Source organism: Physeter macrocephalus, chromosome 10 (assembly GCF_002837175.3).
Source record: "Physeter macrocephalus isolate SW-GA chromosome 10, ASM283717v5, whole genome shotgun sequence".
Lineage (NCBI taxonomy): Eukaryota > Metazoa > Chordata > Mammalia > Artiodactyla > Physeteridae > Physeter > Physeter macrocephalus.
Genome location: NC_041223.1, coordinates 39,346,290 through 39,366,658, shown reverse-complemented (window position 1 = coordinate 39,366,658; position 20,369 = coordinate 39,346,290). Strand labels below are relative to the sequence as shown.

At 33.8% G+C, this 20,369-nt stretch overlaps 1 protein-coding gene across 1 annotated transcript in view; it reads right to left on the bottom strand.

The window, feature by feature from the left end:
- TRDN (triadin) overlaps positions 1-20,369 on the bottom strand; it is a 366,265-nt gene that overhangs the window by 72,980 nt on the left and 272,916 nt on the right. The window contains exon 21 of the mRNA XM_055087525.1: positions 9,464-9,511. Within this exon, the coding sequence (XP_054943500.1) occupies positions 9,464-9,511 (48 nt within the window). The remainder of the gene's footprint in view (positions 1-9,463; positions 9,512-20,369) is intronic.

The window sequence follows — 20,369 nt, the reverse complement described above, 5'->3', positions numbered from 1 at the left end:
AGTTCTATGAGATTTTTATTGATTCTTTAGAATTTTCTAAATAGATGATCATATCATTCAAGACAGTTTTATTTCTTTCTTCCCAACTGGTATGTCTTTTCTTTCCTTTTCTTGTCTTATTTCATTAACTAGTACTTCCAGTACAATGTTGAATAAGTGTGCTGAGAGGGGACATCCTTGCCTTGTTTTTTATCTTAGTGGGAAATCTTCTAGTGCCTCATCATTAAGTATGATGTTAGTAGTAGGTTTTATTGCAGATGTTCTTTATCAAGTTGAGGAAGTTCCTCTCTGTTCCTAGTTTGCTGAGAGTTTTTATCATATATGGATGTTGGAGTCTGTCAAATGATTTTCTGTATCTATTGAGATGATTTTGTTTCTTGTTTATCTGGTTGATGTAATGAATTACATCAATTTATTTTCAAATGTTAAACAAGTTTTGCTTACCTAGAATGAATCCTACTTGGTCATGGTATATAATTCTTTATATACACTGTTTAATTTGATTTGCTAATATATTAGACTTCAATGAAATTTTTTAGAAATCTTTAACAGCACTTTAAAATTTGTGATGGATATGTGCATATAAAAGAAAGTTGAGGTCTGAGACTCAAAAAGGCTTTGGTTAGAGTAAAAGCAAAAGCTAATGCCATTTTAACAAAGTAGAAACTGTCCTTCCTACAGTGCTTAGCAGTGTGACAAAGTGATCCCCCTGCAGAACAAGAACCCCAGGTCTATTTAAGTTTCTTCACTTGGGAACAATATGTTAGAAGAAGAATACATTTTTTTTGTATTTGGAAAAGGTAAACTTGATTCATTCAATAAATATTTATTCAATGTCTCTTTTGGGTTCACAGCTAAGAAAAAAAAGAAAAGATGGTTTCATGGAGTTCAGTCTATGCTGGAAGGCATCCACATAGACAGATTAAGTACAATGATAGAGACACATACACAGGGCTCTGAGCTCATAGCAGAAGGACTGACAAACTACCTGATGCAATAAGAAAAGACCTCACAGAGGTACTGGCATCTGTGATCAATCCTGAAACTGGATATAAAATTTGTCATCAAAGAAGAAATGGGAAGACATCTCCAACATAAGGAACAACATAAGAAAAAATGGAGTGTGAAAGTTCATGTGGCTGCCTCACTGGATGTACAAAGTGGGGGAGAAGTATGTGAGCCAAGGCTGGAAAGTCACAGTGAGGGATGGTGATAAAGAAACCAGCAGTACCCTGCTACAGAATTTGAATTTATATCCTTCCAATGATAAGCAGTCTTTAAAGATCCTTAGTCCAAACATTTTTTTCAGTCATTGTATCAATGAAATTAAACCTTTGCTCTTAAGAGAGTATGATATATATTGAACTGACAATACTTAGAAAGTCATTGTTATTTTGTTTGGAAATATTCCAAAACTGAAACCACAATTCAACCACAGTTGTGTTATCCACCTTCTCCTGTCTCCTGAGACAATATCTTCTTCTGTTTCATTTTTTATAAATTCTTTTGTACATGTGTGTCATGGGCATAATTTCTGCATCCTGTGTTCCATTATTAGTGATCCTTGTAGCTAAATTAATATTTAGAGAACCTTCATGTCATTTCATTGGATATTCAATAGTATGCTTTGCTCCAGCGATGTACTTTTTGAAACTTAAGTATAATTTAAGTGTATATATTGAAATTCAAGTGAAGTAAATACTTCAAATATTAGAATTCTATGTAGTAGATTTATATAATACTTAGAAATATTTTCATTTTAGAATCTGAATCTGACATTTCTGTTTATACTTTGGTACAGATTGTACTTGCAATCAGAAAAGTAAGTTTATTCTTCAGCCTTTGGGTCAAAGTTGGAAACGTCTCAGGCAAGGGAGACATTTCTTACAAATGAGAATTAGACAATATTAGGACTGGAAAGTTCCGTAGAGAATGCTTAGTAAAATAATCTTGGCTTACAAAAGAAGATTTAAAAAAAAAGTAAATACCCTAATGTCACAGAATAAATTACTGGAAGAGATAGACCAAGCCTTAAGTTTTATTTTGAGATAACTGTACTCTACTATTCAAGCAGATTAATATTTCTAATCATTATTAGTTTTTATCAGTTATTTCTTTTCAAGGACCAGCAATACAAGTGCTAACTCCAAGTTAAGAATTGTTGACCATGATTTTTATTTCCAAGACTTTTAACGAGACTATAGATGCTTTTTATGAGTTATCTGACCTAGTATCTCTGTGAAATAAAACCCAAAATTTGCAAGTCAAAATGATGAATAAATTTTCTAACTTATATTTTGCCATTTCATAATTCCAAAGGAGTATCTGAATTGAATTTCAGGTTTTAAGAATTGCTTTTTATTTAGCATATAATACATCATCATTCTATGAAAAACTGGGGCAGTAAATATCAATAAGGTGCAAGTAAATTTTATGTAGAATGATGAAAAATTTTTTCATGTTTATTCCTGAAATTATTTGACCTATAATGTATACTTTAATTTACAATTAGAAGAAAGTAACAATGCATTTTTATGTAGGGCTAATGATTTAAGATAATATCTGCAATTTGATTTTTAGAGATTGTAGCTTAAACTCCATTAATTTGTTCCAGGATATGACATGGCAATTTATTTTAAGCAATTTTATTCAAGATAGTGTGTATTGTATTCCAACTCTTTTTTTCCCCTAAATAGGCCTTTAGTAGAAAATCAATTTATAAATGAAAGAAAAAAGTCAGTAAAAAAGGGATAAAAAAATTCTCCCAAAACAATCTTTGTTCTGGCCACTTAGCTTTGTAACAGAGCAGCTTATAATATACTTTCTATTAAAAATCCCTAAGGGAAAAAAGAGAATAAACCCATATGTGGTTTCAGAATAAAAGCAGGAGTGAAAGTAAATATTAATAGAAAAAAGAGACATAATTAGCAGTTTAATGTCCTTGAACTTGCAAGGAGGTGTTTTCTTGGTGTGTTATATGGTAAACACTACAATGCATTTCCACAGTCTTTTATATAATCTAGCGTAGAGTGTCAAAGGAACAAACAAAAGTCAATTTTTCTCTCTGGAGAACAAAATTGTAATCTTCAAATATCTATATAGAATAATTAAAATAGTTTTTACTTGCCAAATCCTGGTTTTGGTGATCAAAATTCTCTATGAGGAAAAATAAGGTTTGTAAGAGTTTTCATTATAAAAAGGATGAAAATGGTCTTTCACAGATTTAAGGATTTCTTAAAGAAGCATCAACCTAATATTAAGAGGTAGACAATGATCAAAAATACACTTTATCTGAAGTGCATTGTCATTAAATTCAGAAATCATATGACAACTTTTCTTCATATTTACAATTTGATTTGACTGGGCTTTAGCAAATGGTTTATAACTGCATTCCATTAGTTTACATAAAGATTGTTGGACATTACATCAAGACAAAGTTTTAGAATTATAAGACAGATAAAGCAAGAGTACATGCATGATGTAAAAAGTTTGTTGCTTTTAAGAACCTAAAAGCTGGATACAATTGTCATTAAGAAATTACTTTGATGAATCATGGAAGGGGTAGAATATAGACAGAGTAGGAGTGACACACTACCCCTATGTACATTGTCTGTTCTGGCAATGTCAGGTAACTTAATTTAGCTCATCTAACAGCCAGTTCCTCTGACTCCAGAGTTAAAAAGGTAACCTGGTGGTAATAGTGACCCCAGTATGAAGTGCAGGGGGATGTTCCTAGGGTAATGTTATAGGTTTACTGTTCTTCTCCATGAAATGGCCACAGTCTCTAAGAAAATGAAAGAAAAAGATAGGTACAGAGGTCACATCAGGCAGAGGAGTGGTTCAGTTTCATGATAACTGAAAAGCAGAATTATGCATGACAGAAACTGGAATGTAGGCGTTACAATTATCGCTCTGTGTGACTTGTACTTGCCTATAGTATATCCTGCACAAAATAAGAGTGATCAAGTTACACATTAGTTTATTAGAGTAAACGGATCATTAATACAAGAACCATTAATTTTTGAGGGAAAGGTACAGCATGAATGCACATCTTTTAGCATTGCCTCCAAATCTTGCCAACCTCACTGGCACACATTGCTCCTTTACTGGGCTGAACTTCTCTTTAGAATTCAATGACATTCCTAGCAATAAATGAACCACATGAACCAAATGTTGCATGGCAGGAGGTGGTACCCTGTAGGAGATCAATGCAACAATACAAACTTTTCGAGTGTGTTGTGAATCAGCTGTGATAGGTAGGATTTATACCTGTCTATTTATTGAAGTGATGAAGGGAATGGGGAGGAACATGGTGAGAAAGAAGGGACTAGAAAGAAATTTCCATATATGAGATCAAATGATTATGAGAACATTCTAAAAGTATTAAATGAAATAAAAGTAAGAAGTAGTAGTGAAATGTGTTATGTGAGCAAGTGAGATAGCGGAAAATTGCAAAAAGTTCTCTTGAAAATATATAAAATATGTAAGCAAGCAGAGTACACTCATTTTTACAAGCGTTGCATGAGCTCTGTATGTAGACCATCTTCTCTCCAAAGCCTACTCAATACTCCTCACACCCATTCCCAGCGCCTAGTCTGTTGTGGGCGCTCAATAAATATTAAACAACCAGAGCACAAACTATTGTCAAAAGTTTGGAATTCACAGGAATCAATACTATTGTTATTATACTTTAACATTTATTGAGGGTCAACAGCATGACTTAGTCCACATGTGCAAATAGGTTATTTTATAGTCACATAATAAGCAAATAATTAAATACAATATGTATCAACTACACCTTCAGTTTTACTCCATTGATCTTAAATGTAAAATTGTTTCTCTTTTTTTATAGTGTTGACACATCATGAAGTATAAACATTTATTATTTAAATAAATAAGTTTCTCTGAGAAATCATTACTCTTAGATATTATTAACATTCACTTGAAAGTATGGGATCAATCTACAATAAATACACATCGCAGATTCTAAATAGACCAGTACATGTACGAAGAATAGAAGAATCTGGAAAGTGTCTGAGGACAATGACAAACACACAAAGCATGTAATATCAGTTGGGTTTCACTTGTTGCGACAATTTAAAACACTAATACAATTATGTAGGGTACCATTGTTTACAAAATAGCAACAAAGGCAAAGAAAAACAGAAAGTCTTCAAGTGGACACAAATTACTGCACTTATGAATTTAAAAAGATTTCTTAATTTAAAGCAAAATATAAGTTTTATTACAGGAAATGAACTGCATGTGATACATTTATGATCCATATGCTCCAATTTTACCCTTAATAAAATGATTACTAATTGTGTTCAAATTTATTCTTGGTGGTTAATAGATACTCAAATTCTATTTAATCATTTTTCATGAATATTTTTGTCATGTTTGTAGTTAAGTGGATTTTGAAGTGATTTTTAATTGTTAAGAGGATGGAAAACTATAACTAATGTTTCTGTAATGAAATTTTCAGTTTAATTTTGGGATACTAAAATATCCAAGTTTATAAAGTGTGTTTTCCCTTAACATTTGAGTTTTAGAATCCTAGAAATAAAAGTCTTTCTAGACCAGCCTTCTCCTATAGAAGGAAGAGCCTTTATATTCTGATATAAGGGATATACTACTTAAAAACTTTGCTGAACATAAATTTTTTTATGATTCAAAGGAAAAGAAGATCATCTAATTCAGTTCTATAATGTAAAACCAAGAAAAGTGAGGATAAGGCCTTACGTTTCTATATTTAGACATACATTGGTCTAATTGGGCAATTATTAAATTTTCTCTCTCATTTTAAGATTTTTTTAATTTACAATGTAGAAGGTGCAATTGCTAAATTTAATTTATTTGATATCTTTATCCATATGATGGTTCACCACATGCTGTTTTGTTATGTAAGAGTACCATCTACAAAGATCATAATAATGATATAATTAATGAGTAATGCATATTTAATTATTAATTTGCTCTACTTTTTTTTTACTTTAAAATGAGGGTAGTTAGATGATTTAATCACTTATCCTGGTTTCTGAAATATTTGGCTATCTTTGCTATCAGAAATCACATTTGATTTACTAAAATATCTTAATTGTACAGTATTTAGAGGCACAGATCATCGATATCTGGATCACCTAGTATTCTTTTCTTCAACGATTCCTCTATGTTTTCATTCAACCCACAAGTATTTATTGAACACTTCCTACATGCCAGCACTGTTACAGGCCCTTAGAACAAACTCTTAAAGAAAGCTTTAAGTAATATCATGCACAGGTGTGAATGAAAGAAAAAGAAAGATGATATGCGAATGATTTGATTTATTACTATTTTCTTCACCTTTTCATTGTTGGATTGAAATCACTTTGAAGGAAGAAAATTAGAAACAAGGAGATGCTGGGACTCCAATCTACAACTCAGATCATTGAAGTTAGTTGTCTTGACTGGTCTCCTTCCCTGCCACAGTAAGTAAGAAGTCACTGGATGCTTCCCTAGAGTGACTGCTTTGATCCTCTGGCTAGTAACAAGCAAATACTATGAAAAATTTTCTTCTGAGAGAAAACAAGATTGAAAAAGAGAGAGGGAAATTGGATTTAGGGGGACAGGTCAATTATGAAAAGTAATACTGAGGAAAAAGTACACTAAAAATGAGAAATTAAATATCAAACAATAAATAAACCAAGCTTAATGAAATGTGATGTACTCTTTCTAGATATAATATACAAATATATAAAGACAAATCTTCATACAGTAGCACGTGTTGTGATGTTTTATCTTTGGCATTCCTTGGCTCTCACTATAAGGAGAGCAACATGTATTGTGGAAAATATTTGTGTCTCCTGATGCTTCTAGGTAATTGCTTTCTAAACAAGATAAATCGTTAATGGTGTCTGTGGTGTGTGTGGGTGTGTATGTGTGTGTGTGTGGCTTTAGTGTGGGAAAATTTAAAAGAGTTTCTTAATACTCAAAATTCTGGTCTAGCCAATTTAAGATCTTTATGAGAAGAATAAAAACCACATGATCCATCATGAATTAAAGATAAAATAGAGATACTTTTTTGGACTTTTGCAGAGGTTAGATTTACTAAATTTCTAATTCTTAAATGTTATGAGGTCTAGTTCACTAAATTACATAAACATAAAATTTATTTCACCTTTCACTATATGAATTTTCCATAATGTGAAGTTTAGCTTAATCGATGTTTCCCAAATACAATTGTAATGCAGACTAAGTTCAGAGGTTCAGTGTACACAGTTTCACATAGATCACACAGTGTATTTGAAATCTATTAAGAATTATGAGTGTCATAGTTTTTCCCTAGTATAAGTCCATAAGTTCAAACTTAAATGAAAATAAGTCTTTATAAACTATTTAACTGTACTTCAAAGAATTATGAACTAGTTTTAGATTATTTATACTTCTGAAAATAACTAAAAACTATATAAGGAAGAGAAGGACACAATCGTCAAAGCATCATCTTATGTATAAATATTAGAATATTATGATGAAATCTGTAGAATGTAATTGATTTATTCTCACATAAATGCCTTGATTTATTAAAATCACAAAATATATATTTTCATATAAATTATTAGTCATAGATATACCATCATAAAAATATGCAAGTTATCCAAATACCTTATTTCTTATGATTTGTATAGTTAAAAAATGAGGTCATTGCTTTATGATATTTAAAACGGAAATGATTTATTAAGTCAATATAAAAAGTCATTGCAAGAATCTCTTATTGTTTTTACATAAGCCAAGAGCCTAGGTGTTTATAAAATAGAAAGTATTTTTAATAAAAGAATGAATTATAAAATCATCTGAAGGAGTAAATTCACATCCCTAAGAGCCATTTCCAGTCTCCAAACTATTTAAGGCAACATTATAGAATTAATGAAACTGACACCAACATGAAGGTAAGAAGACATAAACAATCTGTGCTTAATCAGTTATATGTTAGGTACTATTATTAATGTGGACATTTTATATTCTAGTCAGTCTTCTCTTAATTTGCTGTGGCTATAAAAACAATCTGCAAATGCTGTAAGATGAGTAACCAATGCCTTTATACTAGAGGGGAGAAAAACTATGAAGCTTAGTGAAAGCAAAGTGTTTTGATTCTCATTTATATTGAAGCTGATTTTATAAGGAAAAATGCCTAAGTAGATACTATATACTTAACTAGGAGTTTATATTTTTTCATATCCTTTCACATACGTTTTCTTGTTTGAACTCCACATCTTGTCAGACAGGCGGGTCAGGTATAATTAACTCTATTTTTTAGAGAAGAAGTTTAGGCTCAGAACCTTGTCTAAGTCAACAAGTTGAAATTGGGAGCCATGCTCCTAGAGCTCTACTTTATATTTCAGAGACTAAAGTATCCACCTCAAAAAGAAGTTGACAGAAACATTTTATTGAATTCTAAAAGTCCAGGTAGTCCACAGAAGCCAAAATGAATTTGAAAACTTATTCAATGTGATTTAATGTGATTTTTCTTTTGAAAAACCAAATGAAATAAATTCTTGATGAATTTTTTAGCCTTAGTTTACTTATCTGAAATGTGAGGGTTTGAAGGATTTTCTTGATATATTTGTAAAAATATCTAATTTCTGATATTAGGAATTTGTCTCAAATTTAAGAGGAGAAATGATTTTGATTTCATTCTTGACAAAATTATTGCCAGTTCTGATTTCATCTATTTATTATAATAAGTAATACATATTATAATATTATAACATATTAAAAGCCAAAGAGTGGGGGGAACAAAAATTAAAATTATTAGCACTATGAACTCTGACAGAGGCCCAACATCACTTCAAATGCTTTTACTCTACTCTGCTGTAGCATTTTTCTCAAGCATATTCTAGAATGATATATTTATTATATAGCTGCATTTAAAAAAAGAAAATGCATTATTTATGGCATTATGGTTTATAACACTGAAATTTTAGACTTCTTGGGAGAATCAACTGCTGAAGTCATAATATAAACGCAAGTAATTTACCTGGATTGATGGTTTTTGCTTTGTTTTAACATATTACTTTTCAAGCAGTAGAAATTGTTTTTATATAAACAGAATTGTGTCACCTCTATGCTTTAAACTATTATCAGTCAGGTGGTGTTAAAACCACAAATCAAACAGAAAAAAATGTCTACCAATTGCCCTGGAAGATTTCCTTATTCCCAACAATCTTCAGCATTTCTCTTGATGTAATTAAGCAGTCTGTGGAGCTTTCCTGTTCTGAACTTACACTCAAAGTTTAGTTATACAAAAGAACAAAAACCCAGATTGCCACCTCACATTCTCCCTGGCACAGAAAAACATGCAAGGACAGTGAAAGAGAGCAATCGATTTAAAGGTTATTGTCGTCCGCCTGTCTGAATCCAGTGCTTTCCTCCTCATGTTGTTGTCTTTCTAAAGAAGATAATGTCAACCTCGTTCATTTTTTTTTACCTTGCTCCACTGTCTTGGTTTTTTTCTCTTCCTTCTTTCCAGGTACAGCTGCAAAGCAGAGATAAGGTTTAAATAAAATTCCACGTGTAAATGCTGCTTCTGCTCAAAAAGGCATTTTGTAACTCATTCAATGCCAACATTTTCTTCTAAACAACCTATTTTAAAGCTTTTTCAATATTTCTCACTTCTCTAAAATCCAACTGAAACCTACTATTATAAATCTACTCTTAAAGAATTAGAGAAAAAAATAATCCCTTGCCCTCTTCTTACTAGTCTTTGCACACTGTTTTCTATCTTATTTTTTTATACTCTGCTTTGATAAACAAGCTCTATGAAGAATTCCGCTTGACAGGACTATGATTAATCGACTTAGTACATTCCAGGTAATTGCTGGAGCCACTTATCGTCTTGAAAATGTCAACTAGATGCTCCTTTAATTCAAGCTTAATGTTGCTTAATCAACTCAAAGGACAGTGTAGTCATGCTTGAGATTTGCGTAAATATTAAATGAAGTCATTCCAAATCACAAGTAACCAAAAAAGAAATAAGAATTACCACTTAGGCGCTGTTTCCCATGAACTACTGAGATTTTACTACTCTCAGTGGAGTATTATCTGCTTACCTTGTTATACATCCAAGAAATAGAAATGATTCATACAAAATCAGTGTACTGAAATAACTGATTCAAGTAAGGATCTTCAGAGGACATTAGCAACTATTAGATGAAGGATGAATGGGGAATTGGATATTGCCGTCATACCCAGGAATCACCCCCAAGAGTTGCATGGGGAAAACTGCAACTTGGAAATGAAAAAATGTGATTGTCACCAACTTAACCCACTGAGGACACTTAGAGCCACTCATTCACAATAGGACATCCAGACATTCTGTGCTTCCTCATGACATGCAGTGTGATGTACAACTGTATCACCTCTGAAGTATTCTTGCCAAAGCAGCCAACTGGAATCAAGTTAAGCCAAAGATTAAGCTTTCAGGTTAATCAAATATACAATATAGAAAACATATTAAATAATATTCTGAAGAAACAATTACATAAACCAAGTGTCCACAGAGTAAACGATGATTTTTTCAAAAAGTTAATGACATGAACTAGAGACAGAGCAAGGGAAAAAATGACTTTTTTATATAAAACTTGCTAAATTCACTCAGTTGTAATAGTTCATCTGTATATTCTTTTGAATTTTTCAAGCAGATAATTTCACCTGTGAATAGGTTTATTTTTTACTTTTTTATTCTTGTACTGATTAATTCTATTTCTCACCTTATTGCACTGGTTAGAACATCCAGTACAATGCATAATAGAAGTGCTGATAGCAGACATCCTTGTCTTGTTCCAATTCTCAGGGAGAAATCTTTCCATTTTTCTCCATTGAGTATAATATTTGCTAATGGTTTTTGTATATATCTTATCAGAATAGGGAAGTTTTTTTCTACTCTAATCTGAAATATGTCAAATGCATCTTCTATGATAAGTATAATTTCCCTTTATTCTATTATTCTGATTAATTACATTGAATTTTGAAATTGCAGTCTAGAAATAAAACCACCTTGGTTCCATTTTGTCTTTCTTATATAATATCAGACTAGATCTGCTACCATTTTGTTTAGATCTGTGCCCTTATGTTCACAAGAGAAGTTAACCTGTATGTTTCCTTTCTTTTTTGTTCCTTGCTAGGTTTTTGTATCAGGGTTATTCTACCTCCATAAAATGAGCTCCATAAAATGTTTCCTCTTTTTCTGTTCCTGGAAGGTTTGGTACAAGATTGGTGTTAATTTTTCCTTAAATGTTTGAAAAACATTCACCGGTGAAGCCATCTGGCTAGACTTTTCTTTGGTGAAAAATTATAATTAAAGAGTCAAAATGTCAATTGTATTAAAATTTTCAAACTCACTGGGAAATATTTCTATTTTTTAATTATCTGTAGAATCTGTAATGACTCCTTTTAATTTTCTGATATTAATGTTTTGTGTCTTCTCTTTTTTTCTTAATAAGTTTACATAAGGGTCTATCAGTTTTATCAGTTTTTATAGAGAATCTAATTTGGATTTATTGCTTTTTCTATTGTACTATTTAATTTCTACTTCTTTAGCTTCTGCATTTACATTTTTTATTTCTCTTTCTTCTACTTTCTTTGGGTTTCATGAAAATTTGAACATAAATTAAAAATTATTTTCTTCCTAAATGTTTGCTTTTCAGCCTTTCTTCTTTTCTAATGAATATTTTTAATGAGTATAAATTTCAGGTAAACACTGTTTAGCAGCATCTCAAGTTTCAATGTGATATTTTCATCATAGATTAATTCAACATATTTCCAAAATTCCACTGTCATTTTTTCTTTGGCCCATGGGATATTCAGAAATGATTGCTTATATTTCTTACAGCATCTAGCATTGTTTCAGACCTAGCAAGTGATCGATATATATTTGCTTGGTGATTAAGTGTATTAATTGAAAAATGAGATTTGATAATAAATATTCTGAGTTAGAGAGATCAGTTTTGGTATTAGTATATTTCCTGAAAGAGGAGAGATATTAGGTGTAGCCAATAAAACATGAAAAAGGCAAAGAAGCAGGAAAGCCTTGTGTGTGCCTAGAGGAAGTGAACAAGTGTAGCTGGAGCAGAGGGTTCCCATAGAACAGATATGAAATAATCTAAAAATAGATGAGGTCAATTGCATAAGCCCCTGAATTCCAAACTAAAGAGTTAGACTTTATTAAAATTACTTTAAGGAGCTCGTAAGGTGTGTGGTACATTAGTCTCCTCTATGAATGCTCTCTCTCAAATCAGTGTGAAAATCAAACACTGATAATTTTTAATTATAATAGAGCCCTGGGCATATAGCCTTATTCATAATTCTTTTATCCTGAAAACTCATTATGAATATTGTATAGGAAATATGTATTTTTCAATTATTTTGTTTTAATCTTCTGAAGAGTAAATATCTTTCAGAAAACATTGGATTGTGACTTACACACAAAGACCAAGTTTTTCTTTTCCAGTGGTGAGTTAAGAACTCCTTGCACTTATATTAAGTAGAGGAGGCTAGTCCCCTAAACTATTTTTTTTTAATTCAGAAAAGGTCACTGAAAATACCAATTATCTATACAGAAAAGAAAACATTTTGCGTGAAATGACCCTTTCATTTCTGATTCTGATATAAAATTCATCAAGCCTAATTCTATGGAGAGTAAGTATTAGGAACAAACAGTTCATCTAAGTAAGTGGATTTTCTAATTGCCTGTAATCGAAGGAAGACCTTAATCAAATTCTCCTTCTATGCTATAGGGTATCTGAAACCTCCTTTCATGCTGGAAATAAGAAATTCCATTTGTTCTACATTTGGAGGTATTTATTTTAGAAAAAAATGTAGATTTGTGCTGCACTCCTTCAGTGACCCCAACTAATATTAAGGAAGCAAAGTAGCTAACATTCTTATAAAATAATGCCTGGATTATGGATAGCCCTGAGATAAACTGTAAGGTGGATAAACTGGTTTTCTATAATTCCAGGACGTTGTTGTTTTTTTTAAATTTCTTTATCGCTGTTTAATTTACCTGCAAAGTTCCAGCTTATACCAAACTTCAATCTCACTTTTATTACAAGGATACCAAAAGATGCTTTCTCAAATTAAAATTATTGGTTTTAGTATTTATATCTTACTATAATATTATTGAGGTAACTGATTAATAACATTATATAGTTGCATATGTACAAGATTATATTTCTACTTCTATATACACTACAGTATGATCGCCACCAAAAATTTAGTTTCTATCCATCACTATCTCTTTTATTCATTTCACCCTCCCCTGCCCCTTTCCACTAGTCTGATCTCTGTATCTACATGTTGGGTTTTGCTTGGTTTGGTTTGTTCATTTATTCTGGTTTTCTGTTTTTTTTTATATTCTACATATGAGTGAAATTATAAGATACTTGTCTTTGTCTGACTTAATTCACTTAGCCTAATACTCTCAAGATCCATTGATGTTGTCATAAATGGCAAGATTTCATTTTTTATGACTGAGTATTATTCCAGTGTGTGGTGTGTGTGTGTGTGTGTGTGTGTTGTGTGTGCGTGTGTGTGTGTGTATACCACATCTTCTTTATCCACTCATCTGTTGATGGGGACTTAGGTTGTTTCCACATCTTGGCTATTGTAAATAATGCTGTGATGAATATAGGGGTGCATGTATCTTCAAATTGGTGTTTTCATATTCTATGTATAAATAGCCAGAAGTGGGATAACTGGATCATAGGGTAGCACTAGTTTTCAATTTTTTGAGGAATCTCCATACTGTTTTCCATAGTGGCTACACAAAGTTACATTCCCATCAGCAGTGCATGAGGGTTCCCCTTTCTCCACATCCTCATCAACTTGTTATTTCTTGCTTTTTTGATAACAGCCATTCTAACAGGCATGAAGTGATATCTCATTGGGGTTTTAATTTTAATTTCCCTAATAATTAGTGATGTTGAACATCTTTTCAAGTACCTGTTGGCCTTCTATATGCCTTTTTTGGAAAATTTCTATTCAGCTCCTCTGACCATTTATTAACTGGGTTTTCTGGTTTTTTGTTGTTGAGGTGTATGAGTTCTTTATATTTTTTTGATATTAACCCCTAACTCGATATATGATCTGCAAATATCTTCTCACACTCGGTGGCAGGGCAGGTTGCATTTTCATTTTGTTGATGGTTTCCTTTGCTGTTCAGGAGCTTTCTAGTTTGATGAGTCCCATTTATTTGTTTTTTCTTTTGTTTCCCTTGCCTGAGGAGACACATCCTGAAAGATATCGCTATGACTGATGTCAAAGAGCATACTGCCTATATTTTCTTCGAAGAGTTTTATGGTTTCTGGTCTTACATTCAAGGCTTTAATCCACTTTGGGTTCATTTTTTTGTGGAAGGTATGAGGTACTGGTCTAGTTTCATTTTTTTGCATGAAAAATGGCTCTCCAGGTTTCTTTGCTCCTTTTTTGTAAAAATTTCCACATATGTGTGGGTTTATTTCTCGGCTCTCAATTACATTGCACTGATCTATGTATCTGTTTTTCTGCCCATACCATGCTGTTTTAATTACTATAACTTTGTAATATAGTTTGAAACCAGTGCATGTGATACCTCCAGCTTTATTCTTTTTTCTTAGGATTGCTTCAGCCATTCAGAATCTTTTGTAGTTCCATATACATTTTAGAACTTTTTGTTCTATCTCTGTGAAAAACATCTTTGGGATTTTGATTGGGATTGTATTGAATCTGTAAATTGATTTAGATAATATGGACATTTTAGCAATGTTCATTCTTCCAATCCATGAGCACAGAATATACTCACTTTTTTTGACTGTCACTTGCTTGGAGTATCATCTTCCATCCCTTTACTTTAGTCTATGTTTATATTTAGAGCTGAGGTGAGTCTTCCAGAGGTAGGATATAGCTAGGTCTTGTTTTTTAATCTATCCATCCACTCTATGTCTTTTGACTGATGAATTCAATCCATTGACATTTAGGGCAATTATTTACAGAGGAGGACTTAGTTCTGCCATTTTATCTTTTGTTTTCTGGGTGCCCTCTTTTCCTTGTGTTTCTGTCTGCCATTTTGGTTTGATGGTTTTATATGATGTTTTGTATCTTCTCTGGATTTCTATCTTTGAGTTTGCTAATTCTCTCTTCCATATCATATTCTCTTTTCCCAGTGCTTTCTAATGCATTCTTCATCTCATTTATTCAATTCTTCAGCTCCAGATTTCTGTTTGGCCCTTTTTTAGAGTTTCAATTACTTAAAGTATTCCTTCTGTTCATTAATTCTATTCCTAAGCTCATTGAACTGCCTTTCTGAGCTTTTTTGTAGTTCATTCAGTTTCTTCAATCAGTTAGATTGCAATATTCTGTGACTTTAAGTTTGGTTTCTGGAGAATTATCGTTTTCTTTTTGTGATACTGTGTTACTGTGGTTCTTCATGGTGCTTGATGTGTTGTTCCTCTGCCAGTGCGTTTGAAGTACAGAATATCCTTCTTGTTTAGGTAAAGCTTTTTTTTTTTTTTTTTAATTCTAAGGATTCAACAGGTTAGAAATTTGAAGGCTTTCTTTTGTTTTCCAGTAGGTGGCACTATAGAACAAGTTTTTGGTTTCTCTCACCTGTGCTCCCTCTGGTTTTATTTGAGAGTCAGCATTTTCTGCTCTCTACCACCTATCAGAGGTGTCACCCAGTGCCCTTATCACTGTTGCTTGTGCCTCTGGGGTAATTGGTACCTTGCTGCTGTTGGTATTGCTGGCACCACCACCTGGGGCATCAGGATGGTGGGTGCTTCTGCCACATCTGGGCCCTCCTGATTTGCAGGCTCCAAGGGGTGGGTGGGGTGCAGTTGGAGTTGCAAGTGCCTCTATATAAGGTATTGTCAGATTTGTGGGCTTCACCACTGCAGGCAGGGAATGGGGCTGGAGTCGTGGATGGCTCTGTGGCTGGAGGAACTGGGTCCCAGTTATCTGTGGCCACGGGCACCACTACATTCAGGAGGCTAGAGTCCTATGTATTGCTTCCCTTGCTGCTTTTGGGTTCTCTGGGGATGCAGGTTTTGCTGCCACAGCCAGGGGACCACGATTGCAAGGACTGCCTCCACTGTTTCCCCAGTTCTACCTCCTCGATGTGTTCCAGTCCATCCACCTTTAGATGTACAGATATGTGGAATTCTCTGGCATTCTGATGGGTTGGGCAGAGGCTTTTTGTTGAGTTGTTAATGTTTCACAGGTTGTAGATTGAAGGGGAGAGACAAGGAAGCATCTTATCTGCTGTGATGCTGATATCGCTTGCTTCATTCTAGGCTCGTATTTCCCTATGTTTCCCTCAATTTTCCTTGAGGACTCAATTCTTTCTTTCCCCTTAACACCACTCAACATATGCCCATTAGTTATAGGGGCTTGCCTGGGTAGTGAGGCTTCCATGGAATTGGGGTATGTTAGAATTCTGGTAAACAGTGGAGAGTGGGGTTTCCCTGGTGGCGCAGTGGTTGAGAGTCCGCCTGCCGATGCAGGGGACACGGGTTTGTGCCCCGGTCCGGGAAGATCCCACATGCCGCGGAGCGGCTGGGCCCGTGAGCCGTGGCCGCTGAGCCTGCACGTCCGGAGCCTGTGCTCCGCAATGGGAGAGGCCACAACAGTGAGAGGCCCGCGTACCGGGAAAAAAAAAAAAAAGTGTGGAGAGTGGTAAGGAAATATTGTGCAGTTTGAAATGTCACCCATATGACACATACATTACTTCTGGTATATACATCTATAGGATTAGCATGACAAACTATTATTTCCAAGGATGTAAGAATGTAATGTTACCTGCCCAAGGGTTATTGCCTGGAGATGTCAATGACTGAAACAATGGAATAAATCACTGATTGTGGAAGACAAAGTCTTAAATCTTGGATACATATTCAGGTGGAGAGACAGGAAAGAGAGGCTTCTCATCACTTCTCAGACAATGCTAACAACTCAATCTATTCACAAGGCCATCCTTTCCGGCTATCATTTTCCCTGAATCTTACTTCTAGTAAATTTGGAATTATAAACAATATGGTATTATTGTAGCATACAAAATATCTGAAGATGAAACTGGAAAAGGATATAGGAGCCAGACCTTGGAGGACTCTTATATCATTTTAACAAGTTTGGACTTTATTTTATAAAAAACTGGGAAAAAAATAGAGTTTTAAATTAAGTGTGGTTTATTCAGTTTTATGACTTTGATAATTTATGTTGAGGGGGTTCTGCTAGGATGAATATTAGTGAAATAAAAATAAAGATGTGAGGACAGTGTTTAGATCATTACAGTGGTTCAAGAAAAAGATAATGAAGACTTGAATTAACATGAAAGTCATAGTTATGAATAGCAGGAAGTAAACTCAAGAAATATTTAGGAAACAAAATCAGCACAACTTGAAGATTCTTTGAATAATCACCTGAAGGCTAGAAAGAGAAAGTTAATCACCCTCAGATTTCTAGGGAAGTGGAGGGTGGATTGTGGTTTCACCAATGATAATTAATAGCAAGCTGGGAAAAGGAAATGAAGAGTATAAGTTAAGACACATTGAATTTAAAGGTGTTTATTTGAAATTTGAATATACAAGCCTGAAATTTTCAGGGAAAAGCTCTTTGCCAGAGAAGTCCTGAAATGAAGACATAGAATTGGAGATCTTCAGGATAAAAGGCAGAGTCTCAACCTTGAGAGTGTACATATCTCACGAAGAGAGGGTATAGAATGAGAAGTTCAGAGGATTAATGATGGAATCTGGGGAACACCAATAATTAAGGGGAAGCAAAGAAAAAAAACACACAAAGAAGTCAGAAATAAAGCTCAGAGAATATGGTGAGAACTAGGAGACTGTTGTCATGCTCACCCAACAGTAGAGAAGCTTACAGAAAAGACAAAGTGGTAAATGCCACTGAGACATCTAATAATGTGAGGACTGGAATGGTTCCATTGGTTCAGCAATGATAATGTCTTCAGCATTAGCCATATTATCAGAAGCACAGTAGAAACAGAAGCCTCATCTTTGTGGGAGATAAGAAGCAGTGTTAACACTCCAACAACCAGAAGTCTGGCTAAGATACAGAGGAGAGAAAATAGTAGAGAGAGATATGGGAATCTAGAGAAAAGTAATTTTAAACTGAGAATAATATTTCCAAAATGAGGAATAAAGTCAATAAGGAGAAAGAACATAATGCCACAAAATAGCATGGATGACTGATCAAGAAGGACCCAAATGGAGAGACTAGTCTTGAAGAGGAGGATAAACACTTTACCTCGGAGATTAACATAGAAATGGATATAGACTAAACAAGAACCTCAAGCTACTATCCTATTTATCGTTTTATTCCTAACCAATATTCTTCAGCACCAGTGCCTGTATCTTTCACTTCGTCATCCCTCAATCAATTTGTCATCATTTAGCTTTTAGTTGTGCCACTCCCCAGAAAATTCTCTTTTGAAAATCATTAATGATTATCTAGTTGACAAATCCAATGACTTGGTGACAACCACCTTGTCATTGAAAGGGTTTATTTTCCTTAATTACTATGAAATTATAACAATTACATTTTTTTAACCTCTGATCTTTCTAGTCACTATTTTCTGCTTTTTCTCTTTGACTCTCCTTGCTTTTCTTCCTGCAAATGTTCTCTAGCATTCCATCCCAGACCTGTCCTCTCTCGAGAACATCTCTTCATGAAAAGCTCATGGATTCTTACTGTTTCCACCATTAACCCACGCAGAGGACACCCACAGATATATCTCCAGTTTTGTCACTCTCTGGAGCTCTAGTTTGACATTTAGAGTCACCTACTTGCTACTTGCATGTGCCACAGTACTATAATTTAAATATGTCTAAAATTAATCTTGCCTTCTCTCACCAAACTATTTTTATCTTTCTTCTTCATTTTTATGATAAATACCAACAATATTCTTCTAGCACCCAGTCTGAAAACTTATTATTGTCATTAAATAATTTCTGACTTTTTCTCTTCCAAAGCTGGTCGATTGTCAAATTCCACTGAATCTACTTTATAATAGTGCTTATAAAATATCCCTTCTTTCCAATCTCATAACTAATATCAGGTCCTAATGCACACTGCCTACATTATTGCCAAAGCTTCCTAACTATCCCGCCCTTTCCTAAAGCAAATACCTGAGTGTTATTTCCTATACTTACAATTTTTCATTGACTCCCTATTGCCCATGCAGTAGAGTCCAATTTTTTTTTTTTTTTTTGTGTGTGTGTGTGGTATGCGGGCCTCCCTCTGTTGTGGCCTCTCCCGTTGCGGAGCACAGGCTCCGGACGCGCAGGCTCAGCGGCCATGGCTCACGGGCCCAGCCGCCCCGCGGCATGTGGGATTCTCCCAGACCAGGGCGCGAACCCGGTTCCCCCGCATCGGCAGGCGGACGCGCAACCACTGCGCCACCAGGGAAGCCCCAGTAGAGTCCAATTTTAAAATCAGGCCCCTTTACTGCATTATTAGCACAGGTTGTACTAATTCATACTGTGTTTTTGAGCCTCTTGTTATTCCTCATACACATCCTGCAATTTCCCACCACTTTGCCTTCCTCTGTTACCTATGCCCAAATTACCCTTCCAACTAATTATTACATAACAAAACTCTATCTGTTTTTTAAGGCTTGACTCTAAAGTCACCTTGTATAATAAATGTTTTGCTTTTCCTCAGGTAAGAATAATTTTTAAACTCCTACGGCTCTTTATCTGTATTTATCTCTTTATCCTGTTGGCTTTCAAACATGAACTATGATTATATGGAAAACCTTTAGATGATAGCAAAAAATGAAGTCCAAACAACTCAGGGACTCAACAAAGATTCATATTTTTCCCTATCATTAATTGCTCAAGAATAATATTAACATCTGAATATTTCCTTAAGTTTTCACATAGTATGTGATCCATAAATATATGTTGAATGAAAGTGAAATGATTTGAAAGCTGCAAATCAAATGTAAAACAGTAAGAGGATTATCATACTGATGATTAAATACTATATATCTCCAAAGAAAATATGACTTAAAAGCAGGCTTAAGATCAAATAATTATACTAGATAGAAATTGGCACACTGTAATTAATTTTAAATATTAAATCATCTTTTAACTTTGAAAATTTTAAAACAATCAGAAAATCAGTAATTTCCACTTAACATTGCACACATGGTTCCTAATTCAAGCCTCAGGTAGAATAACAATTTCCAGTATCTTAAAAACAAATAAAGAAAACCCAAATCACTTTCTTATTCTACTTATTTAAAAGGGACTAAAAGGTGGACATCTTGTAACATATACTGAGTTTTGTGCAGATTAGGGACTGGTTACTAAATGTATGATGAAGTAATATATATTGTCATG